General features: G+C 42.9%; 2 protein-coding genes across 5 annotated transcripts in view; one reads left to right on the forward strand and one right to left on the reverse strand.

Annotated features, from left to right (window-relative positions):
* AVL9 (AVL9 cell migration associated) overlaps positions 1–13376 on the reverse strand; it is a 44185-nt gene extending 30809 nt beyond the window's left edge. For both annotated transcript variants that reach the window (XR_012627562.1, XM_074858904.1), the window contains exon 1: positions 13244–13376. Coding sequence is in view for 1 of the 2 variants with exons in the window: in XM_074858904.1 (XP_074715005.1) it covers positions 13244–13309 (66 nt within the window). In the remaining variant the exon portion in view is untranslated. The remainder of the gene's footprint in view (positions 1–13243) is intronic.
* A 117-nt stretch (positions 13377–13493) lies between these two features.
* LSM5 (LSM5 homolog, U6 small nuclear RNA and mRNA degradation associated) lies at positions 13494–25626 on the forward strand. 3 transcript variants are annotated; one of them, XM_074858973.1, is made up of 5 exons: positions 13494–13800; positions 22489–22584; positions 22816–22843; positions 23490–23562; positions 25317–25626. In XM_074858973.1, exons 2-5 carry the CDS (start codon positions 22530–22532, stop codon positions 25347–25349), a joined length of 189 nt encoding a protein of 62 aa, XP_074715074.1. In that variant the 5' UTR covers positions 13494–13800; positions 22489–22529; the 3' UTR covers positions 25350–25626. The 3 variants fall into 3 exon arrangements, with proteins under 3 accessions (XP_074715074.1, XP_074715065.1, XP_074715083.1); XM_074858964.1 differs by lacking the exon at positions 13494–13800 and adding an exon at positions 21946–22060; XM_074858982.1 differs by lacking the exon at positions 13494–13800 and adding an exon at positions 22270–22291.
* The last annotated feature ends 444 nt before the right edge of the window (positions 25627–26070 follow it).

Below are 26070 nucleotides of genomic sequence, written 5' to 3' on the forward strand. Positions count from 1 at the left end.
GTCTCTGAAGAGAACTAGCTCAGACTTCTAACTTGCAGATGAGTGAATTAATGCAGATGAAACTCACCCTAACCGTTCCTCATCTTTTAGACATTCTGCTTGATTTCTACAGCTCAATTTGCAGACTTGCATCAATTGCAGTCAGGAATTCTTTGCATAGAAAAAACATTATTTCAAAACCAAAGTATTATAAGAACATTGAGTAGCCTAAAAAAAAAAAAATAAAACCGCCAAAACCCCACAGTTCTTGAAAATCTTGAAACTGAGCAGTGCACATGTACAAAAGTGGTAATAATGGGGTAGAGAGAATCTCACTTCTATCACTTGTGTTTTTGAATAACGAGCCTCAGTAAAATTCTTCTCTCAGCCTGTGTGTGCAAACTGTACAGTACAGTATTCCTAGGCAACTTCAAAAAAAGTTATTTTTTCTCATCTTCCACTTTAAACCCAAGACCAACCATGACAGGGGGATGGGATGTGACTATAGAAGACACCTGTCTCACAGCTCTTTTTCTCCTTCCTCACAGAAAGAAAGAGAAGCTCATTTTTTATTTAAATACAGTGGATTTTTATGTAAATCCATACATATATGCATGTGCATGCATAAATATGCACTTCAATTTCCCTGTTTGTCATTAATACATATATGCATTACAAAAAATGCCTGCAAATATGAAAAATAAAGTCTTTTAATAAAGCTCAGTAATCAACAGGAACAAAGAAGTACATACAAGTTTTCAGGGCTGACTGCCACAGCAGATTTTACAGTTTTTTGACTCTTCCAAGTAAATTAAAAGAAGACTCCTCAACAAAATGAAATTCAAATTCAAAGCTGAACTCCTCAGAGACTTCAGAATAAACTACATAAAACATGAACTAGAATTTCCACTCATTTCTTACTCTTCCAAGCATCGGGGATCTTCATTACAGCTGGAAATATTGATTATGCCTGTCAAGAGGTTTTGATGTCAATGCTTTCTGCCTGTTCAGACTGTCCTACTCTGTAAGCAGATAGCTCTTGATGGATTTCAGAACTAAAATCAATACAGAATATTGTGTTTTGATTTAGTGGAGAAATAAATAACTGTGCTCTTCAGAACACAAAATATTTCAACTCTTGTGGATTACCAAGTAAATAAAATTTAAAAAAACCTTCCTAAAGTGAAGTATAACTGAACTTCTAGAACTAACATTTTTGGTTTTCTGTAATTCTGCTGCATTAACTAACTTTTTATATGCAGTTTGTATTGAATCTAGTAGTTGGGATGCAGAACACCTACTGATACACTGTCTTATCTTGTCTGTGGAATGAAAAAAAAGTCCAGGCAATCTTCTTTGGTTCCTTGTCTTTAAAGGGACTTCCTAGCCAGAATAAATTTACTAGACATTCATTAACTCACAGTAAGAAAAGATGAGTGCAGGCAAGGAAAAATTTATTTCGATTCCTACATTTAGGAACCAAGATGATAGTTTTTCTTTTAAAAAACGCATTGATATTGTCTTCTACTAAATTACAAATACATAATCAGAAGAGAAGTTTAAAAAGGCCATTGATAAACAGAGGAATTTCCAAAATATATGTGCATGTCCACCTAAACAATCACACTCAAACATTAGACAGGTAGTTGACATTAATTTTTGGTGACCTTTATATCCAGCTAAGGTTTGCCTTATCTGTGAAGTGTTAAGTGTTAGCAATCACAGTAAGAGCAAGATCCTCAGTGAACACTAAGCAGTGATAATTTAAAATGTGCTGACAAGTCAGTATAAACTCCCCATCCTCCCCACTCCATCTACTATCACATGTTTGAACTGCTCCACTTACCCCTCTTCCTCAGCAGAGTCACAATATAAGCTCTTCTCTTTAATATGGGTATTTTGGAAGATTTCTCTTCAGACTAGAAATGAAAAAAATCTGGACCAGAGTAAGTTTTTCCATTGGTTCAATGGAGAGAGGATTTAATCTCAAATCTCTAGAAAAAACCCTGAAATATTTAGAATGACAGTATTATGTTAGAGACAAGGATGCTTTCAGTAAGTTGCAGAATCCAATTTACAGAAAGCAAACCCATTCCATTCTCTGAAAAACTGCTTTGATGATCTCTCCCATTGCTTGTACTGTACAAATAGGTAGAATAACTGCTTCAAATGAAGAAAAGGAGATCAGCAAAACACACTCATTACATTCCTATTTAGAAGAACTTTTCCCGTCATAAATCCTTTCAAAGCATTTCATTTTGAGGATACCAACTCTTCCTCCCTCATTTAAGAAAGAAAAGCAGAAAGATGTTGAGTATTGAGTATAATGCTAAGCAGCAGTGACTAAAAATACCTGACAGATTAAAATTACACCTAAAACTTGATCCCTCATTTCAAATAAGTCAGTATTTGTTCTTCACTCAAAGTAGGGATTTTTAAAAGAAGTTTTCTTGATATATTAGTCCTAGCATAGCCAGATCCAGAGAAGACCAGCACACCAATGATTTTATCTGAACCACCGTAACAACTGCAGCATGCAACCAAATGAAAATCTAAGAACACTGTTAGTCTTTCAGCACTGAAAATGATTTATTAATTAAAAATCACAATTTAATCAGATTTAAATGACAAACTTTACCACTGTTGTATGACAGAACTAACAGATCAGGATCTACAAGTTGAGCCCATCCATATAACAATAATGCCTGTACAGTAATATAATGACCTCTAATAAATTTTTAAATATCCATTACATAAATGTGTAATAAGTATAATACATGTGCATATTTACATAAATATGTATATGTAGAATAAGTCTGTATCACACATTTATATAAATATATTTAAAAATCCATTACCTACACACAGAGTAACAGCAAAAGAAATCCATGTATTACAAAGAGGTAGGGCATCGTCATTTCTTTCCTTTTAGTTCCTGAAACTGGAACTTCCTCACGTTCCTGTATCACTAAAGCTATAGGGCAGACACAAAAGTTAAGACACCACTTGTATTGCTATAGATGCACAATATAACCATTCAAGTTTGCTTCAAAAACTCTGACTAGGTTAGTAAGGTTTTGACTCTTAGGAGCTTAAAAGATACAAAAACCTGAAACACTGAAACCTTTGTATTTGTTTTCAAAGCATGTTAATATGCATTTTGGACATCTTCCAACTACTTAATACTTTATTTTTACAGTCATACAGTTCAAATCAGACATAAATCCTGTGCTTTTGAAATTTTTGCTCATATCAGCCTCAGAGAAAGCAAAAACCAAAACAACCCCAGCAACCCACACTCCTCCCAGAAGAGGAACATAATACTACCGCAACCTTTCCAGCCTAGGGGACTTGCTAGGCAACACTGTGCGCTCAAGACAAGACTTTGTGCTCTTACAGAAAGTAAGTTAGAAATCATACAGGATGAACTCTTAAGAAGATGCAAGATACCAGAGAGGGAAGCTTCCTTAATGAAACAAGGGAGGGCAACCCTCAGCTCTACTCCTAACTGATATCTGCCCAACACAGCAGCTAGTACAGACTGGCTCCCAATGGGAAGGACCCTGTGCAGGCTGGCAAGGAGTTTTCAAACGGTACAGTAAATACTCCTTTTCCTGGGAAAATGGAGGACCAGGACTGTAGGCACCCTTTAAAACACATTTACTCATCAGTTTAGAAACAGTCATTGTGTGTAATTCATATAGCATATACTGCTGAACTGATGCAGTCCAAGTGAGCGATCACTTCTATTATGAGCCAGCAACCATTCAGGTCCTTTATCATGGGACTTCTGATGGTCCCAGAACGGCTCTTAGCAAACATGCTGCCTCCTTACAAGTTTCAACATTAGATTTACTCCTGAGAGTGGGCAAATCTGGCTGGATTGAGTGAGCTCACTGCCAAGTGTGCGGCTGAGAAGCTACACACGCAGAGTAACATCATGGAGTAGAGGACATGCTCTGCTCTAGGTAACCCCAACAAAGTGGGCAGCCCTATGCCTTATCCCCCAGCAAGTCAGAGCAGACAAGGAACTTGCTTTCACATCTTGTTTCCATAACTTTCTGAGAATGCTTTTAGAAACAACATGCCTGCCTAGGTGTAATAATTCAGCACCACATACAAGCTATGGGACAGATTACCAAAATTAGAAACGTATCATAAAATAAGGCAATATAAGGACAGGGAACACAAAGTTAAGACTTGCAAGTTCCAGTTTACTCCAACTGGAATGACCTCTGTTCGGTGATTTTACAGCTTTGATCCTCCCTCTGTTATATATGTATGTGAATTATGTTGCCACCTTTATACAAGTGCTGAGAGTCCGAGTTACTATTTGAAAGCATTCTGAAATAGGTAGATGAAAGGTGCAACAGAGGTATAGAAATACATACTTTACTTATTTAGCATTCGTTCATCTACTCAAGAGAAGGGTCAAGATTCCTGGTACAGGATGTTTAAGTAACTACTTAGATGTTATGACACATACAAAGAACAGACAGCAGGTAAAATGAAAGTTAATGATGATGACTATGGGAAGTGTTACATAACTACAAATAAATATTTAGGAACCTTCTCTCAATTCACACATCAGGGCAACCATGGAGAAAATATCCAGTATGGAATCCTTCAAAGAAATACTTTACTTCCTGTCCGGGACTTCAAGGAAGCAACTGCAAGACCATCAAAGCATAGCACTCTTTAAAGCTTCAAAAACTAAACAAAGAAACAAAATAAACAAACAAACAAAAATCCACTATATCTGGGAGTTTTTTCTTGAACAATCAATACAAAACACTAAATAAGTGGATTACATAGACGTGCAAAGAGTGGAACCCATCATTAGTTCTACACAAGAGATCAAAATCTGTGGTACTGTTTACAGAAGTGTGAGACAGCAATTACATGTGTACCCAGCAATGCATTGTGTATTTAGAATGATTAGCATCTCATGTTAATTTGAGTAGCCTTTCTAATAAAAGCTAAGAGCTTCTTTCAAAGTTTCAACCTGTTGAACATAAGCAAATCCATGTATTTTAGACAACAAGCTAATCTTTGATATTCATGTACACTATGATTAACTTCATCAAGAGATTTCATGCTCACAACGGTTCTTTTAAGTGCTTAAATAATATTACAAGCAGGGAACAAAACCAAAGGAATTGTGCTAATGTTTACAGGTTATCATCAATAGAGCCAGGAACAAAGCCCTTCGGCTTGATTCCAGCCTAGCTGCTGTTCAAGTTATTTTTTGTTTCTGTTGTTCCTTTAACAAGATCTTGTTTAATCACTAGAGAAGATTACCTATTGTATACTACCTGCCTACTGTGCTCCCCCAAAACAAAGACACAAGGACTTTAAAGACAACAAAGCATAAGACTTCACTTACACAGTTAAGAGTGTCAAGCACATCTAACAATCACAGCAACTACTGAGTCAGCAAAGATCAAGAGAAAAAAATTAATTCTCCAGTAAAGCAGATTCTTCGAAGAAAGACAGCAAACGGAGACTGACACAGGCTAGAAGTGTTCCCCTTAACAAAAGAAAAGATGCATGCCACCAGAAAGGCTGCCTGTGGAATCTACTGAAGAGAGCTACTTCAGTATCTCCCTCTTGGAAACAAGAGCTGCTTAACATCTTTGTTGGCGACATGGACGGTGGGATTGAGTGCACCCTCAGCAAGTTTGCTGATGACAGCAAGCTGTGTGGTGCCATTGACACGCTGGAGGGAAGGGATGTGCCATCCAGAGGGACCTGGACAGGCTTGAGAGGTGGGCCTGTGCAAACCTCATGAAGGCCAAATGCAAGGTCCTGCACATGGGTTGGGGCAATCCCAAGCACAAATACAGGCCAGGCAATGAGTGGATTGAGAGCAGCCTTGCAGTGAAGGACTTGGGGGTGTTGGTGGTGAAAAACTGTGAGCCAGCAATGGGCACTCACAGCCCAGGAAGCCAACCGTATCCTGGGCTGCATGAAAAGCAGTGTGACCAGCAGGTTGAGGGAGGCGATTCTCCCCTTCTACTCCGCTCTCATGAGACCCCACCTGCAGTGCTGTGTCCAGCTCTGGGGGCACCAACATAAGGAGGACATGGACCTGTTGGACCAAGTCAGAAGAGGCCACAAAGACAATCAGGGGCTGGAGCACCTCCCCTGTGAGGACAGGCTGAGAAAGTTGGGGTTGTTCAGCCAAGAGAAGAGAAGTCTCTGGGCAGCCTACAAGAAAGCTGGAGAGGGATTTTTTACAAGGGCATGTAGTGATAGGACAAGGGATAATGGTTTTAAACTGAAAGGGGTAGATTTACGTTATCTGTAAGGGAGAAGTTCTTCCCTGTGAGAGTGGTGAGGCACTGGAACGGGTTGCCCGGAGAAGCTGTGGCTGCCCCCTCCCTGGCAGTGTTCAAGGCCAGGTTGGACAGGGCTTTGAGCAACCTGGTCTAGTGGAAGGTGTCCCTGCCCATGGCAGGGACGTTGGAACTAGGTGATCTTTAAGGTCCCTTCCAACCCAAACCATCCTATGATTCTATGAAGTACTACAGTTGAGGGTGTAGGAGACCTGGAAACATAGGTAGTTCTCAGAAGAGTTGATAAGAAGAACAGACAGAACTCACTCGTTCCTTATACATCTCATAATTCTGCAAACAAAGTCAAGTCTAACTTGCCAACAATTCTGCTTGAAGACATATGCTGCCTAGGCATAAGTACAAAAGGCCATGTGCATGGATTGCTCAGGCCCTCTTGTGCACTCATTTCTGCAGATCGCAACAAGTATTACCTTCTGGAGCTCAAGTCCTTGAAGCTCTCAAATGACAGGAGGAGCATGTACACAATTCAGGAAGGTAAGAAGTCTTAACAGGCATTCTTCACTCTCAAGGATCATATTTAGGATCTTTTCTAAAACTTAGGCATCAGCTGTTTCATTCCTGATCTTAAGTTTCATTTGCATGCCAGGAAGAAACTCTGCAGTTGGGCAAGACAGGGGAATTGGTCTTCAAACACAGTCCACACAAAAACATACACACACAGACAGGCAATCCAGACACTCCTTTGGAGAAAGCAAACATCACATTTACATTAAAAAGTTAAAGTACTTTGAAGATCCTTAGGACAAACTTTGGGATTCCACGGGAATATGCCTTTTGGTATTTACAATAATCCACTCCCACATCTGTGACACCAAGTTTGAAATGGCCTTCTCCACTGGCATACAGAGAAGTGGGTCAAGATCAGCTGCTGTTATTTTACAGAGCCAGGACCCCAAGCAAACAAAAGTGACCAGCAATGCGAGCAGTCCATGACACACACAGCACTTTCTCCACTACCCACAATTTTTTCTTTTCCGCAACACAGTTGGAAATGCATATCTTTAAGCCAGGAGTGGTTTGGAAGATAGTCAAGCCCTTGAGAGGATAGGCAAGACAATGGTCACCCACTGCACAAGGTCAGAGGTGATGTGCGGAACTGCTCAGGACACCAAGAGCAGAAAAGCTGGGCCTTGCCCCCAGTGAAGTGAGATTATGTATGGCCTGACTGGTGGTGACACAGGGTCTGACTTCACTCAGATGTAAGAGCCCCAAAGCCTCATAGTATCAAGTGAAGACAGGGATTCTCGTGCCAGGTCAGGCAGTGCAGTAGTAAAGGGAGCATCTGCCTCCTCAGCAGCCAGCCAGGTTACAGGGACTTGTGCCTGTAACACTTTTACCTGAAAGTTTTTCCAACTTTGCTGAAACTTCCCTCCTTCTCCTTTTCAAATAAAGCAGTTCTTATTTTAACTTTGCCTTCCAAATGAATTCTTTTTAGAGTACTTAGGATACTTTAAGCCTTCCTACACCCTCAGAGACTATTCTCTCTGCCTCCCCATGTAAATAAAGCTTGGATACCCTGAGCTCAAACAAGGATCGTGGGGCACAGGATTGCTAGTGGACAGCTACACCTCATGACTTTCAGTCTTTCACCTTCACCATAAAACGAAGGTCTCTCCAAGTATTTTTCAACACACAACTTGCATCTACTAGTCAAGCTCTGTCCAGGTTACATTTTTGCTAAAGACCTCTATCATAAGATAGATAAGGACTTCCCACACTATTTAATGCTTTCAAAAATTAAAATGTTGTAAGGCACATTAAGTGCTTTATTGCTCACTTACAATGAGAGGAAGTGTTTCATGACTCTGAAAAAAAACCCCTTTCCCTTTATTTGCTCTGAAATCACTAGCCATTAACTACTACAGCTCCTTAAAACTACCAAGGAATTTGTTATCAGCCACTATAGAAGGGCACAAGCAGCCCCAAAATCCAAGTCTTACCATCCTATACTGAAGCAGGAGCTCAACAGAACACAACAAGAGCCAGGGAGATGGACCGGCAATCTCCTGCTGTACCTAATGAGTCAACCAGCTACAAATACTGCAAAACAGATCATAACATTTCTGTGGCAGGCTTTCCTTATTATCAATTCACACCCCAATGCTTTTGTGACTCGAGTCCTGTAACGCCTGAAAAGTGTATAGACACACTCCTACCACACCAAACCCGTGTGTTTTACATTAATGGACAAGAGTATGAGCAACTACATATGACAGAGGGCTGTGTGTGTGCTGTTCCTTTCTCCTTAGGCCACTCCTCTTATCAGTGGCAAACGAGTATCAAAAAAGCAATTTTTTTTGAATACTAATGAAACATTTGTAATTTCATTTCGGATGAATGAAAATCATGGTTGAGTGAATACTACCCACAAGCTCTATTTCAGGACATTTGCTATTTAATTACGCACTGAGGAGGTTCCCGTAACAAGACAGCTGGTATATACAAAGCAAAGAAATCCATCATAATGCCTGCTTCAAGCCAATTATCGTTCCCTTCTTTAACGGGCCTGTTGAAAACATGTCAAATACTAGGTAGACCTAGTTTCCATCAAAGCTTCTTCTCACGTTCTCTGAGCACTCTGCCTTAACTACCTCTTCTCCTTGGCAAAGAGATACAGCAACCAGAACTTTTTGAACATCTCATTGGTATCACAGTCCAAGTCAGTAACTAAGAGGCCCAAAGCAGCAGGCTGGCAATCTGCTCATGTAAACAAACAAAAGCCTACAGCTTCTCCAAAAGCTTACTCCGTACTTGCTAGAGATAACTCCTTCCAACGTGTTCAGGATTTTCAGTTTGAAAATGGCAATGTGCTGCTTTCACACAGCACAAAGCCTTCCTAACAGTGAGCAGCAACTCCAAGTTTTTAACAATTGCCCAGGAAACTGCATCCTCAGACTAAACAACATATATACAGTAAACCTTCACTTTGTCTCTTACATAATCCTACCTCATCCAGCAAAAAGACCCACGGTCCAACAGTGAGCTCTTGGAAGGAACATGTGGAACAATCACCACGCTTGTGCTATCAATCAAAAGGCACACAGGAACGGACCAAGTCCCTGCCTCTCCTCTTTTGTAAACAAATGGATAAGGATTGTTTTTCAAGTCCAGGGAAGAAGATGTTCCTATACATTTCCAAGCTGCACAAAAAAGTCTTTGCTCTTATAGGTTAAACGTTTCTTATACTGTAAGTTAATCAACAGGAAGAGCTGTACACTTCAGACATCTGGTTCTAACCAGAACAACACTCGTCTAAGTAATCCAATTACATCTGTTACCAACAGCAATCCCAGACAGAGAAGCCACGTCAGAGCTCAGTTTTAAGTTACACAGCTTTGTACACATCAGCGTTACACCACACATATATTTCTATCCCCTTCCATCCATACAACAGTTTCAAGGGGAAAGTCAGGTAATGAAAACACCTAGCATCAAGAAATGCATCAAAACATCTAACTCCACATGCATTTCCTTGTCAGGCTATTTGAGGAAACAGAGATGGAAACGCAGAATCTGAAAGGAGCCTTCTCAGGCAAACCAGGTAAAGTCCTGTTATGACAGGCAGGCTAGCTGTACAATCTCTCAGTCTGGAGCTCCCCAAATTCACTCTGAATTACTGCCATTTGAAAGCTGCTTTGGAACTTTGTTTTTCTGCAATTAGTAGTTTCTCATATGCAATCTGCAGCGTGTCCGCAGACGGTTCATATCCACTTGTTCTTGTGCCAACACTGTCTTCTACATTAAATGGCTGGTTTTTTCCTCCTTATTTTTCACTTTCCAACAGCCTCCCAGAATACGATTCCATTTAATGCAGTGGTTTGATGAATACTCCAAAGGCCATTACTAAACATGACAACCAAAAAAAAGAAGTCCCAGGCTGCCACTTCCAAGAGACTCTTTTCCACTCCCGTGCTGGTCTTCTCCTTGTGCCTGTGTAGCTGTCTTCTGCAGATGTCCACTGGGCAGCCAGAACCTGTGAACTAACAAGCTCAAAACCAACCCACCAAAACAAGGCTTACTTTTTGGCCACCTCAGTTCCCCCTTTCAGCTTACCACACAACTGCCTCCGCTTTTCAGTGGCGAAGAGGCAGGAGAGGAAAATGGGAGAATGCTCCCATATTCACAGTGGTGGCTTACAGTCTTCCTATGAATACAGCCTCAAAATCTATTTTGTTAGTCTACCTAGCCAAGCTCTTCTACGTCCTCCTGGAAAACAGGCTGCTCAGAAACTATCTCATCCATTCCTGGAAGTGACAGAGAATCCAAATTCATTTTTCTGAAAGATGGATCAGAATTTTTATACATCAGTAAACATACTATTACACTATAGGACTACATTTGTTGCCTCTCTCACCCCCAAATCTCACCACTTCTGTGACTTATCCTTGATCATATGCAGTCTCCTTTGTCTTCCAGAGGTCTCCTCATAATTCCCACATCTATGCTGTTATTCATTCCTATTGTACAACTTCTTAATGCACCCTATTTCTATCATTTCAGCATTCATCCTTACCATCCAGCTCTTGCACAACAGTCCAGTTTTCCTTTGTAACACTGACTCCTCAAGTTTGCTCATCATAGTTAGATTTTATTGTGTGAAGGATGCCAGAGCCCCTTATGTGGGCCCAAATTCAGTGCAAGCACCTCTCAGACCAGCAGTTCCTCTTCTGACACAGATCTGTTGCTGCTTCCTCTTCTTCGTACTGTTCCTTACCCAAGTACCAGCTCTTGTAAAAAAAAAAAAAATCACCTTTTTTTTTTGTAGTGCTGCGGGATCTGTTATCAAGTTCCAGGCAGATTCAAGCTACTCTGTTTCTTTTACAGAGAAAGTAATCTATCATTTATTCTTACAAAAGACACAGGTCAGTCAGGCACGAGCTATCTTTAGTGAATGCCCACAGGACTCAGTCTACTTAGTTTCATGTTGTTAATTAATTCTTTCCTTCACAAATTCTCTAGAGCCTTGCATATTACTGATGTCACACTCATTAGGCTATAGCTGCACAGCTCACTGCCTCCAGTTGTTTTAAGAAATTATTTTTATAGTTCAGTAACAAATCTGCTAAGTCAAAGGTAGAATATATTTAAAATCAGATTTCTGGTTAGATTTCCCTTAGGAAAAATGTTTGTGGTTCTACCAATTGTCATTATATTCCTGCCACTCTCCTTATGACACAGCTACCCTGTCCCCTTCCCCCACCACCTTCTTCTCCAACTTCTCCAGTTCATTTCTTGAGATGCTTAACGACTTTAGTTCAGAGCTATTCTGACCCTATTTTTGACAACACCTGAAAACATACTTCTACAAACATTTTACTGTCAGCGAAATAAAATTCACTGCTACTTATAGTTTGGGGTTGTTTTGGTTTTGTTTTGCATCAACACTGCACAATGTTACAAGAAATACAGGCCCCAAAAGAACAGCAGAAGCAACAAAAACCACCTCTGCTTTTGTCTCCAACCTATGTCTTTTCCCAGACACCAACAACAAGGTGAGGGCAAAAAGGCGCTTCTCCTCCTACAGACACCCAACTAGCGCTCACCTCCTGTCGGTCTTTGACAAGAAAGTGCCTGATAAATATTGCAAACCTTGCAACCTAGATGACTGAATTCCGTCATAGGAACTGATCCTACGAACATCCACATGTGAACAGCCCCTAGACACCCTGAGGGGAAAGGATGTATTACACAACCCTGCAGATCTTTCAGAAGAAGAAATGGAAGAGCAGCTCCAATGAGTTACTGCACTGCTGCTTCAGCCTCTGTTGGTACGAGGAATTGTCTTCTGTGTTACCATGCTATGCTTGTTTCGTTTCCTGAAGTATTAACAAAGATTAATTTAACTCTCCAGTACCTCATATGAAATGTGTTCATGTCAGACCAATTCTTGAATAACAACAATCATCATGTTCGTTATCGTTTTGGCAATTTTGTGAAGACTAAGAACACTCTATGGAAAAAGACTCACTGCAAGTCCACCATTATATTTATCTGCTCTTGTCACAGCAAAGCAACTGTGTGTGCAGCCCCGCTGGGCAACTGCATCTCCTGTTTCAAGGGCTAAAAAAAATGAAGTAAAAAAGTCAGAGCATAAAATACCTATGAAATACACAACATAAAATTCTTTCTACCTTACAGGCCAAACGAAGAGTCAATCATTTATGAAAGAAGGGGAGCGGCACGCAAAGAAAACTTAAAGGTGGACTTACACCCTGGGGCCAGCAGGCTGTTCGGGTACAAGTTGTACCTGTGGGAGTTCAGCGCGGCGCTGCCCGGCTGGGCCGGCAGGAAGAGAAGGTAGATAAAAAAATAATTTTTCTCTCAATTTTCTGTCTGAACGCATTAAACACGCACGACTCACAGCAGACACGGCTGCCACGACTCGAGCTGCCTCCCCGCACCCCCAGGAAAACGGGGGGCAGAAGGGGGCTCCCCGCGCCGGCCCTCGCCCCGCCTGGCCCCGCGGCGGCAGCGCCGAGGCCGGCCCGGCAGCGGTCACGTCCGCAGCTCAGTCCACATGAACTGCCGCGGCGGGCTGAGTCACGGCCCCGCCGGGCAGCCCCCGCCCGCCGCCCCGCGCGGAGGGGAACCCCCGGCCCAGCGGGGGCAGGGGGAGGCCGCGGGAACCGGGGCCCTACGGCGCCTCGCCGGCTTCAGAGCGGTCCTTCACCCGCCGCCGTGAGCTAAAGCAAAGGCCCCCCCGGCCCCAGCCCCTCCCGCGGGGGCTCCAGCCTCCCCCGCGGGGCCGCAGCCGGGCCCCCCCCGCCCGCTCACCGCAGACTGAGGGCAGCGGCCGGGCAGGCCGGGAGGGGCCCGCGGGAAGGGCAGGGAGGAAGCGCAGGAGCGGAGGGGAGAGGCGGGAGACGGGGCGGCCCCGCCGGCGGGCGGCCCCCACGCCCCCTCACCTGGCAGCCCTTCTTGTGGTGGAAGCCCACCACCACGATGTGCAGCACCGGGCCGCGCCTCTCCATGGAGCCCCAGCGATGGCCTCTCCGGAGGGTGCTGCCGCCGGCACCGGGACCGGGCCTGCGCCCTCGCCCCGCCCCCCGCCGCCGGGACCGCCCCTCGCCCGGCCGGCGGAGGGCGGGGCGCCGCCACCACCGCCTCCCCCTCCCCGCGGGAGGTGCCCCGGCGGGAGCGCTCCCGGAGGGGTCCCTTCGCCAGAGGGACTCCCGGGAAAAGCGGCTTCGTTTTATCCCGCGGCCAGGAGCGCACATCGCGGCCCAGCAGTGGAGTCGTCTGGGCCGGGGCAGCCCGCCGGGGCTCGGCTGAGGCCTTCCCGCCAGCAGGACCGGTAACGGTGCCTCCTCCTCCTTCTGGCCGTCTTCTTTTCTGAGCAGATCCCTTCCCGGAGCCCCCTTGACGCGCAGAGGACAGCACATCCTCGGCCTGCGTCCTTCCCGCCTGAAGCGGTGCAGCTCAGTGGCAGCGCAGAGTGAAGTCCGGGACGGTGTCAGCCCAGGTGTGTCGGGTTGGTTGCTGAAGGAGAAAATAAGAAAAATCAAGTTAAGGCTTCTTCCCTTAGCACTGTTCTGCTGCTAAACATACCTTGTGATACCCTGCAAAGACAGTTCAAAGACTTGTCCAAGAGCACAGGCAAATTTAGTGTGAGAGAAAAAAAACTTTCAATCTTTATCTTACTGCACTCAGACTGTGCTCCCTCTTTAACCCTTGTTAGGATTCAATGCTGGTTGTTTAAATCAACAGCATTTGCTAGAGACTGTACTCTTTATAATTAAGATACTCTGTGGAAATTGGAGGAAGAGATTCTTTTTGAAAGAACTATAATAGTGCTTAAAGAAAAATCTCATCACTAACACAATACCCAGAGGCTCAAATTATAACAATAAAGCAAGTAATTACATATTGTTCCTCAGCTCCAACAGAAGTACCATTATAGAAAAAAATATGCTGTTGGGAACACAGGATAAGCTACAAGGAACAATCCAGCTCTGGCAAGTGAATGATTTCTTATTAGTCTGTAACTTACTGTTTAATACCGTTTCAAAAAAGAAAAAGGTATGAAATATTAGCCATTATCTCCTGCAGTAGTGAGCTAACCCCCAAAAAGATGCATGGAAATGTTTATAGCAGCTCATACTCAGTTCACTGAGGACAGTGCAGTCTGGCATCACTCTTACTGCTATGGATTTTGCATTATAGAGGCATCTCAGTGATAATGCTGGATAATTGTGGCTTATTGTTTCTCTAACATTATTAGTTGGGTCTTTTTTCTGCTTGAAATTTTCTTTCCTGCTAAGGCAATAAAAATGTTGGACTGACATGAGCCTGTTCTAGGAAAACTAACTGCTTGACATAACCTGTGTTTTTCTTCACAGCTCACACTGTGTGTGAGAAAGGAGAGAGAGCTGCTATGAAATGGGAGCTCTTGGAAAACTCTGAATTTTCCTAAAGGAGTTTTCTTTCTCAGTGCATGGCAAACAAATAGCAATGAAAACTCTGAGAGTTCTGTTACTCAGAGGTAATATTTTACTTAGGAACTACCAGCTATTATATTATTACAATAGTAATTGTAATTTGTTAGTCATTCTGCACTTCATAACAATAACAAGGAGTTCTCAACTTGTCTTATGTGCAGTGAGACTTCTGGAGATGGATAAGCTTTACCTGAGCAGTAGGATAGTTTATGTCTGGAAGTAACATCAGAGGTGAGCAGTGCCTGTTGTAGCTGGTAGCTCCGCTCTATTTGTTAGGTATAGCCCAGCTTCCTAAAGAACAAAACTGTAAATTTGTGGAGACAAGCATGTGAATAAAAAATAATCATTCTGGGATTTCTGTTGAAGAAAAGCATAAATGAAGTCCTGGCATGGATCTGGGGTTTGTAACTAATTTCTTCTGGATGGCAATCTCACTCTGTGTTTGGAGTAGGTTTTTTTTTTCTGAAGCTCTTGTCCTGAATTTTAGAAAAACTAAATTGTATGCAGTAAGGATCATAACACTGGTTGGGATTATGTGATATCTCGCTTGGAAACTTCTTCCAAAAATAGGAAATAGAAAGGAGTACAAAAGTATTGATCAGTCATAAATTTAATGAATGTCTCTTAATATTAAAAACTGGAGAACGTTTTACAAAGATAAAAATCTTAGATGTGAATATAAAACTATGGAAAGTTTCCCATTAGTTAAGTAAACAAACAAAAATAGAACAAAGAAGAAAGTGTTTATTTTATGTGAAATATGGAAAAAAGCAGTAAGGCAAGAGAAGAAAACACTGCCATGTGAAGGGCCATCCACGTTCATTATGGTGAATGAAGGTGCACACGAAATTCATGAATGTGAGATGATCAGGATAAGCATGTAGGTAAAATGACCATAGTGAATTTTGCTCGTTTGAGACAGAGGACCACGTACAGCACAGTTTCAAAACTCTACCCAATTGCTAATAGCCTGTCGAGTTTCAGCACGAGCTTAGCTGCTTGTGCAACGTCGTTTAGTGGTGAAGATGAAGGCAATGAAGCCGGAGCTGCCCTGGCCTTGCACAAAGAACAGCTACAGATCAGCCATAACTTAGACAAGCACGCAGGGACCAATTTGGTCTTGGCTACGGGCTCTTCAGGGGAGCACTTAGGGGGAAGGAGGGTGTGTAGGTACTTCTCCTCCATCAGTTGATTCCCATGGACTTCAAGCAGCGTAAAAGCTGGGGAGAGCACATCAGCCTTTCAAAGTGTCCTGCTGTTGTGATGCCTGATGTTTGAAGTGACAAACAAGAGGTCTTCAGTATTAGAATACTTTATTTTTTAATGTCTTTGCAGTATTTTTCCCCTCTGTTTCAGAGGAAACAATGTTCTGAAATATGTGCAGAGGTCAGAGAATGTGCATATTCCGGGTTTACGTCTATGAAAGGGAAACCAGAGTTTGTGTGCTTGTGAGCATGTGTCCATGCTGGTGCTGGAGCCCGTGACCCATTCGCCTGAGCTGAGCCCTTTGCTTTTGTATTCCACTGTCGTAAGCTAGGCACGAAGTATCCCATGCAGACCCTTGTGATGGAGTTGCACTCCAGAGGATGTAGTGAAGTGTCTGCTGTTTCCCAGGAATAATCCCAAGCACTAATTGTTCCCACAGCCAAATGCTACCAGGAACAAGGGACTAGCAACACTCTGTATCTTCAGCGACATTTCAGCTTTGCTTCCCTTGTTAGAATGCTTTTTTTAGCTTTGAGGCTTGGGGTTTTTTTTCCTTTTTCTTAGTTTCCACCCTGCCTCTGCTGCAGGATACAACCAATCTCATTGTGCACAGATTAATGTACTTTGAAAATGAGTTCTAGAGGTCGTTGATCCCAACCTCCTGCTCACAGCAGGGCTAGCTTCTAACATGCATAGTATGTTCACAGATGGTAAAGAAAGGTAGGGGACATTTTCCTCTTTCCAGAATTTGCTCACATCAATATCTTATCCTTACTGTAGTGTACATAGTTGCTTAATTCATCACTTTCACAATGTTTATGCAAGGAACTTGGACATGCTGGAATGCAAGATTTTGGTTTCAGAAGGCATGTTGAGGCCATTGGTTTAATTTACTGTTATGAAGACAAAGACTTGTGAAAAAATCATGTAATAAAATAGAAAAAAACCACCTCATTTATCTTGTTAACTAGTTATTTGCAATGTGGAGAAAGTACTTTTTTCAAATTTAAATAATCTGTATAGTGGTAGTTTGTTCTAGTCTCAAAGGGAAGAAACAATTATCTGGTTTATCTTTACATGGTTTATTTGCCTTTGTCATGCTCCCTGTTGTTTACAAGCTCTCTCAAGAGTTTCGTTCCAGGCTTCTTTTTCCTTCCATTTTCTTTTCAATTAAAAAAATCTTCATTCCCTCTAATCATATTCAATGCCTGAAATCTCTTTAGTTTTCTTGTTCTTTTCTTCCTCTGGATGATGCCTTGGAATGAATTGGTTATACTTTACCAGACGAACTAGAATATTTTGGGTTCTCTCATAAACAGAACATTGAAAGAGAATTTGGAATTACTCTGATGTTGATCTCATGGAGGATTGGTATAAAAGCATGATGTGTAGGAACAGCTTCCAAGAGCTGACACACTTTTTGCTCATTTCATTCTTTCCTTTAACTGTGTTGTTCAGCTGTGATTATTACTTTCTTCGGTATTATTTTCTGATTAATATTCATAATTATTAGGAATTAACATGACTTCTTTGTGAATCCAGACAATGAGGTGCAAATGGTAAAGCTTAAGAGTTCTTTCTCTGATACTATCAAGAATTACAGGAGATTATTTCCTACAGCAGAGTGTAAAACCAGAGAAGTGCAGGACTTCTGTCACATCTGTTTGTGTCAAAGGGGAGTAAGATCCTCCTCTCGACTATTGGGATTAATAAGCAGATCATCGTGGGCTCTGAAAATGGTAACTACTTTGGAATAGAAGACCATAAACTCTGGGGAAGGAAGCAAGCTAATTACTGCTGTCTTTGCTTTGTAGCATTTTCTTGGAAATGCATCCATTTGTTAGATTTGGAAACACTGCTCTTTCCTCTTCCTTTTTCTTTCTGTATGTATCAATCCTTTTCTTTACATGCCAGTGACTTGCCTTAGTAGCTGACTCTTCAGATTTATTTGATGTTTGTGAAAGACAATCATGCCTCATTGCCCCTTTTTCGTTTCCACTCTGGAAGCCAATATTTGTTCTTTCATGCCTTCTTCTCCCGCCATCCTCCCCCCTGCCCCCATCATCACAGGGAGTTTGAAGGTTTTGCTCTGGATTGTTTTTTCAACCCTTTAGAAATGAAAAACATTCCCATTTCCCTGCTCGTTTCACCTGTGACAGCGTCCTGCTGATCTCTCAATAGTTCTCAATGGCTTTGTTCTTTAAAACTAGCTCTCCGTTCCCAAGATGAGGTACATCACAGACTAGTGAAAGTTAATATCACTGCTTTGATGGAGATTGCATCTGTTCTCTGCAGGATCTTTGCCGTCTTGTTTGCTTTTCCTTGCAAGGTTGTAGCAGAAAAAAGGGACTAAAATGTTCCAATTACTGACATGCTATTTCCCTCCTGTTACTCACAAGCCTAATTTGACTTTGTGCTACTGCTACTGATTTGTTTATTACCCACAGTTCACAGCTGTAATCCCAGTCTGTATTCTGAGTGGTCTTCCTCAAAGGCTGTTATGATATTGAACACCTTGCCTCAGGTGTGTGACACCCTACTTGAAAACCAGCATTGCCTCAACTTCTTCAACAAGGGATGCTTTGATAGGGCATGCAAGTGGGCACTTTTCCTGTGTGTCTTAAGCGATGAGGTAGGAGACCTCAGGCACAGAGCTCATTGCCTTAGTGATGTTTTAAGACTTGAGTCCTAAGATTCTGCTGGAGTGGGACTTGTCAGATGATGCCCAGAAGGTCTGAAGTGGATGTGTTAGCCTAGCGGGGCATGTCCCCTAGTAGGTCTGCGTGCATCCTGTAGGTTTGCTCTGCCTGTTCCTGAGCACCTGTGCCTGATTTTTTTCTATCATTTGCACTCTCTCCTTTTGGGAAACGACACAACATGGTTGAGGAATGGAAGTCCAGATCTAGAGGTGTAGCCTGGTGTAGCCTAGTTCCTTTTCTCCCTCACTCTAGTTGCCAGAAGTTGTTGCTTAAAAGTTGAAATCATGTTCCTCATCAGCTGTAAAGCATTCCTTATTCACAGGTCACACCTGAAAACAGAAACACAACACATTTTTCCACCATCGGTGCTATTGATTCCTGTCCTGGACCAATTGTGTAGAAATGAGAAAATAGTTCAGTTTCTGTGTCTGCTCATCTCTTGATCTCTTCACCTTCTTCCCTCCCTCTCTCAAAAAAATCAAGAGCTACTTTGATTATGGTCAGTGGCATTGTGCAAAATACCTCTGGCCAGTATTTTCAAACTGGATCTTTAATGTAACGAGATGTAATGAGATCTTTAATTCTGAGACTTGCGTCATTCTTCATTGGTTGCGCAGAGGGCTGTGAAAGGCAGGAGAAGAGCAGGACAGGTCGCTGTGGGCAGAGCCCCACTGTTACCTGTGCTTCCCCTGCAGGTGGTTAACAGAGCAGGGGTGGCTCCTGAGCTCTACTAGATGTCTAGAATAGATTTATGAAACCATACTGCCTTTACTGGGCTTTGGACTAAAAGGCAGTTCGTACATGAGCTTCCATCAAAACGTTTGCAGGTTGACAGCTGTTACAAAATTTGGTAACCACTGTGGCGAAGGTGTTCTCTAAATGTAATGTATTTAAGCATTTGATACAAATACTTACAGAATCTATGGTATCTAGAGCCTTTGTCTCCTTATTTTTCACCTTTCCAACAGTCTCTGTGTCAGACTGCATGTAATGCAGTGATTCAAGGAATACTGCAAACACCATGAGCAAATATGTCAAGCAAAAAGAACACCTCCAATGAGTTATTGCACTTCTGCTTCAGCCGCTGTTCGTATGAAGAATTTTCTGTTACCATGCTTGTTTTGTTTCTTGAAGCATTAACAAAGATTAATTTAAGTCTCTTAAGTATCTTGTATGGAATGCGTTTGCATCAGACTAATACTTGTGTAACAACAGCCATCACATACATGATTCTTTTGACAATTTTTGTAAAGACTAAGAATGCTCCAAAAAGGTAGACTGGTTGGCTCTCTCCCACTTTTACAAGAGCTTCTTCCAGGAGTGTGGAAGGCTGCTGCTGTTTCAGGGCTACCTTAACTAGACCATCAGTTCTCCAGCAACTGAAACGTACTGGACCATTTCAAAAAAGCACCTTTCCAGAAATGCAAAAAAAAAAAAAAAAAAAAAGAAAAAGGCTAGTGAATAGCTCTTCCCATTGTAACACTGAAATTCTTCCCATTGTAACACTGAAATACAATCTCTGAGGCTTAGCTAATGAGAGAACAGAAAGGGGGAGGAAACAGAAGGAAGAATGAAAACGAACACAATTTTATGTTAAACAGATTCAAATTAACATCCACTAACGTCCTCCAGATACAAAATTCACTTTTGGTCATTGTGGGATAAAACAGAAGATTGGAGAGGAAGATCATAAACATGCTCAAGTCACTTGCAGCTGGGGTGTAGAAAAGTACATATATCACACTAATTGTTGTTTATCCTCATGTGCTTGACAAGTAGACCATTTGTGCTTAGGTAGCATAGGCCTGTGACAGACTTAGAGGCACCCTATCAAACACACTTGAGATTCCTGCCCTGCTGCGGGGAAGCTCAAAGCACCACAGTAAATTACACCTGTGCGAATCCCTGATAAACCAGCAAAAACAGCAGGGTCAGCAATCCTCTAGCACGGACCGAGCTCAGCACTGCCTGCCTCCCCGCTTGTGTGCCTCTGCCCGGGCGCTGCGTCGGGGAATCCCCTGGTTGGTGAGGTAATACAAATAAATCTACCCCTGGTTTTGTGGTCGTCCCACGCCCTGCCTGTGCTGACTCACACAGTCGTTGGCACTTCGTACACCCTCTGCTCAAGGGAGAGCCGTGGCCCCGCAGCGAGTCGGGCCCAGCCTCGCATCCCCTTCTCCAGCCACGGCGAAGCTCTCCTGGCTGGAGCCCCACGGGCAGCGGCATCCACAGGTTCTGTTTCGCTTCAAGAGCAGAAGGTCTGGGCGCCCAGAGTCACCTTGGGGCTAACCCCATGTAAGAGCTGAGCTAGCAGCCCTGTGGTGCCAGCTGCTGCCCACCCCTCGAAAGGCCCATGAGTTTCTGGGGGCAGCGCCCCCCTCCCAGGTGAAGAACAGAGTTTATCCAGGCTCGATTCTTCTGGAGCTTGCCCCGTCGCAAAACATGCAGCGACTGTAGAAAGGGAAATACCAGTTTTATTTCAGGCTGCAGCACTACCTGAAAGGACATTGTAGAGAGGTTGGTGCTGGTCTCTTCTCACAGGTAATTGGTGACAGAACAAGAGGGAATGGCTTTGAACTCCAACTGGGGAGGTTCAGACCGGACATTAGGAAAAAAATTTTCACAGAAAGAGTGGTCAGACAGTGGAATAGGCTGCCCAGGGAGGTGGTGGAGTCACCATCCCTGGATGTGTTTAAGGGTCATTTGGATGAGATGTTGGGGGATATGGTGTAGAGGAGAACTTTGTAGAGTAGGGCTGATGGTTGGACTCGATGATCCCAAGGGTCTTTTCCAACCTCAATGATTCTGTGGTTAGGCAAAGTGTGCTGGGATGGCCAGTGGGGTTTTGGCTCCAGGCCCCCTGTGTATAACACTAGAGCTTCCAAAAGTCTTTCCTGCAACAGCCCTCTTGTGAATTGAGGCGCAAACCTGGGGAAAAAAAGTAAAAATAACACAAAATCCCTCCACCTCCCACACCACACAAGAAGATTGGTTTGAAGGTCAGGCTGACACCCTGGGGTCACCAGCCGGGTTGGGTACTGGTTGTACTGGCGGCAGCCCAGGGCAGCGCTACCCATAAGGGAAGGAAGGGATTTTTCTTTCAATGTCTACCTGAGCACACCCGACACACGCGACCCCCCAAAGACACGCCTATCCCGACTCCCGCGCGCTCTCGGCATTTATGAAGAAACGGGGCGGGGCGGGCGCGGGGCGGGGCCGGAGCGGCGGAGCGACAGCTCTGCCATCCGCTCGTCGGGGCTGCTGGGCTGGTGTTGGCGGGCGGCTCTTTGTATCTGCGGGAGGTAGCAGCGACTGGTCGGGTCTGGATCCAACATGGCGGCTACCGCGACTACCAACCCCTCTCAGCTCCTGCCGCTCGGTAACCGGTGTCCGGGCGGAGGGTCCCCTCTTGTGACCGGGGGGCGGGGAGGGGGAGGCCGTTTCCTCGCCCAGCCTGGGGCAGGGCGGGGGGAGAGGCGGCGCCCCTCGCCTTCGCAGCCGGCCGGCGAGGGAGGAACCGCGGGGCTCCCTGCGCGGGAGCTGCGCGCGGGCCGGTCCTTGCCCGCGGCAGCGGGAAGGCGCCGGGGGGGCCCAGGCATCGCCCGCGGAGGTGCCGCGGTTTGGGCGCGGAGCAAAGGCGGGCGGGGGCTTCTGGTGTCTTCCCCACCTCCACTTTTTGTGTGTTTTTTATCAGTGTCCGTGGCAGTTAGTTTTTTTGCTCTCACCATGTCTGGGGCTTTGTTCGAAAAATGTGCGTTCCGTAAAATAATTTCTTGTAGTTCTCAATTTTTTTGTTTTTATTTACAGAACTTGTGGACAAATGCATAGGTTCACGCATTCATATTGTGATGAAGAGTGATAAAGAAATTGTTGGAACGCTTCTAGGATTTGATGACTTTGTCAGTATCCTTTGATGGAAACGTTTATTTGTCTGCTTCATGCTTCAGCTTAACTCACGGATTGCTTTTGAGAGGTTTGAGTGCACTGGATGGAACCTTTTTGTATGGATCAACTGTATTATTCAGATATTTTTATTTTACAGATAAAACCACAGTTCATTATAAAATGAAAATCATTTTAAGTATTTTGATTTTAAAATTCTGGGCCTTATTTTCCTTGAAACTGGATTTTCAGATATGGTGTTAGAAGATGTTACAGAATTGTAGGTATTATTTCTGTATCTTGTTACTATTTAATGTTTGGTTTCCTGAGGAAAATTATTGTACAAGATCTATAAGCAAAGCATTTTTATATTTCTGGAGTACTTGCCAGCTGAATAGTTTATACCCTGGACTTAAACTCTAGAGGGTGATCTATTCAGGACAGCCATGTCGTAGAGTAGCTGGTGCATGATTTATGCTTACAATCAGGTTCCTAACTTGTAGCCTTAATTTTGCATGGGTTGAGCGTTGAACTTTCCAGGAGTTTGCTTTTACATTTCCTTGTGGTCTAGGCAAAGATTTAAAAAGTTAGGAGACTTAAGTATCTATTACTTTGTCATGCCATGTTGCTATGTGAAACCTGTTTTGAGTATCAGTGGTATTCCAAGAAATTGCCAGGATTTAGAGGGTGAATCTGTATCTTTAGGTTCTCAGCAGAAATGTACAATGGATGTTTTTAGTTGCCAGGCACCTTTCTTTACCCAAGTGGTCAATTTATCAAGATTACGCTGCAGTGTGGCCAATTTATTTATTAGTACCAACAACTGTCATCTTAATGCAGAGATTTATGTCAGTTCTGTAGTCAGAACTGGAATCACTGTCCCTGCTTATGTGTTCTTACTTATTTTTTTTCTAATGCTGTTTCAGTGAGATTACACCTGAGGGCAGAAGAATCACAAAACTGGACCAGATTTTGCTAAATGGAAATAACATAACAATGGTAAGTTATTGTTGTTAAAAGGCTGCAATCAGTAATTGAGTTTAAGTACTCTAAGCTGAGCTTTCCAGACAGTTGCATTATGTAAGGTACTTTCAACTAGCTTTTGGAGCATATGTGTGTATGAATGATGCTGGAAAGGTGATCTTATTGCCTTACTTGGTACATGTTACAGGGGTTTCTTTTTTTTAAAAAAAAAAGAGCGTGGCCCTAATTTTATTTTGGTGAATGTTTTCCTGGTCTTCAGGTGTGCAAGGGAATCACTGGCTTTGTTACCCACTCTATAGGCTGGTTCATACAGTGGCTTTTAACTCGTGAGTGTTTGTGTGCATATGTATGCAGGTGGAATACATCTACATTTCATGCATTGTTGTCTGTATAAATGTGTTTGCAGCAGTTTGGCTGCTTAGAAGCTCATCGAGTCATTTGGCGATTATGATACCATGTGATGCCCAGAGAGCTGTACCTTTACATGCTCTGAAAAAAAAATCTGGAGGTCTGTTGGATTACAGAACACTGTAGCACTGTGACTTTTAGTTTATCATGCACTGATGTATGTAGGTCAGTACTGAAAGAGTAATTAAATGCTGTGATTATGCATCCCTAATCTGAATTGTGCAAATTCCTAAACACCAGAGAAGCAGACCCACAGTAGTTTTTTGCTTGTCTGCATAGATGGCTACAAAGTCTGGGCTTCCTACGGAAGGGCATTCCTAACTTTGTGGGGAGAGAAGAGGAAGACTGACTTGAGTCAAAGTTGACTCTGTGTGAATGAGGAGTAATCTCCGTTCTGCTGTCTCACCTGCCTTGCACCTCCTCACTGGGTGTCTGAGCAAGTGCCATCTTGATGTAATTTCTCAGCCTCTTTCTGCTTTGGTTATTGTTCTGCATCCTTGAAGGATAGAGCCTGTTCTGACTTCTTGTATGGGGTAAAATTGTTACCATCCAGTTAAGCTGGTGGTATGCTGCCCTTGAAGCGGAAGGTGGTGATTCTTGGAGTGAAAATTTTCAGCAAGACGTAGAGATGTTTCTGTATTAGATCTTGTGTCTCTCTTGGGGATGCATCTTTCCATGTCAGGAAGACTATGCTTTAGACTTTTTCTTATTTCAGTCCCAAAAGCAACACAGCTCTTTGTCTTTAGAAGTGCTTAGCTAATTATGAAGAATGTATCAGTAAAAGGAATGGTTATCCTCTTTTCCCTTAGTGATGTTTTTCCTTTTGTATTTCTTCTGTTGTTCAGTTCTTTACTTTCTTCACAGGAGAATGCTATGCTGACTGCTGCCTGTAGAGGGGTTCAGGCTCTTTTAGTTTTTGGGCTCTGCTTAGCGACAGAAGTTGGAAAGAGGAAACCAACTTTCCAGTGTAGTGGCAATCTGGGGGAGCATCAGCAATTGGAGAAATTCTTCATGAAAGGAAGAGAGTTCTTTGTCCTTGTAAAAACGAGCTGTAGTGTTTCCAGACAGATTTCCTTGAAGTGAATAACAAAGACAAAAACCAGAATGTGTGTTATCTAGGAACTCCTTTGTGTTTTGTTAAACATTCTTCATGTTTTGGAGATTCTTTTTGGCATGTTTTTCTCTGGTGGTAACTGACTTTTTCTGTTGAGATAGGAAGGTAATACTGAGTCTAAAAACCACCTTTGTGGTCTACCATGAAGTTTCCATCTGCTAAAATGTTGTAAAGCAAGAACTGTCACGTGTGGGTTTGTAAAACTCAAATCTATGGCATAACACAAAATTGTCTGAATCTTTTCTAGCTGGTTCCGGGAGGAGAAGGACCTGAAGTATAAATTGATGCAGCTGTCATCTATGAAGACGTGTTTTTTATATATATGAAACCGAAATAGGGCTTTTGGGGTATGGGTGTGGGTGGGTTTTGGTGTGGGTTGTTCATTTATTTGTTTTGTTTATACACTTTTGCAGTTGACATTTGGTAAAAGACAAGGATTTCCTCTTCAGGAAAGGTGCATTGCTAATGATAATACTGACTTTGTAAACTGAAATCATGACTTTCTTGTAAAGACGTACTAATGTGTTCTGAATAAAAGGCTTTTTTTTTTTTTGTTAGTTACCGTGTTCTGTTATGTATGTGCACAAGTTAGATACTTTTATAACTGGTTGATGGAATGGAAAATAATAGTTATGTTTCAGTTGCTGTCAGTCTTCAGTTTTTCTACATCTGTTGCATTTGTTTATGGCCCCAGTCTGTATAAAACACAAGTCATGAACCCAGAGATTGCTATTATTTGGAGCACAGGCAGGTACTAAGCTGGATCGGTTGTTTAAACACTGCTTCAGGCTGTGTCACCAGAAACCGTGGGGTAGAGTGCTGGAGAATTCTGAAAGCTCTTCAAAGTGGATGCATCTGTTTGATGCTCAGCACCCGTTGGTTCTGCTGGCCTTGAGGTTCAGCTCCCTTCGACTTTTGCTTGGTGGATATACTTTCTTAGTTTGTGTTCAGGGGTAAAAAAAAACCCAACACAATAAAACAGAACTACAAACAACAACCAC

The sequence above is a fragment of the Strix uralensis genome, chromosome 1 (assembly GCF_047716275.1).
Source record: "Strix uralensis isolate ZFMK-TIS-50842 chromosome 1, bStrUra1, whole genome shotgun sequence".
NCBI classification, from domain to species: domain Eukaryota; kingdom Metazoa; phylum Chordata; class Aves; order Strigiformes; family Strigidae; genus Strix; species Strix uralensis.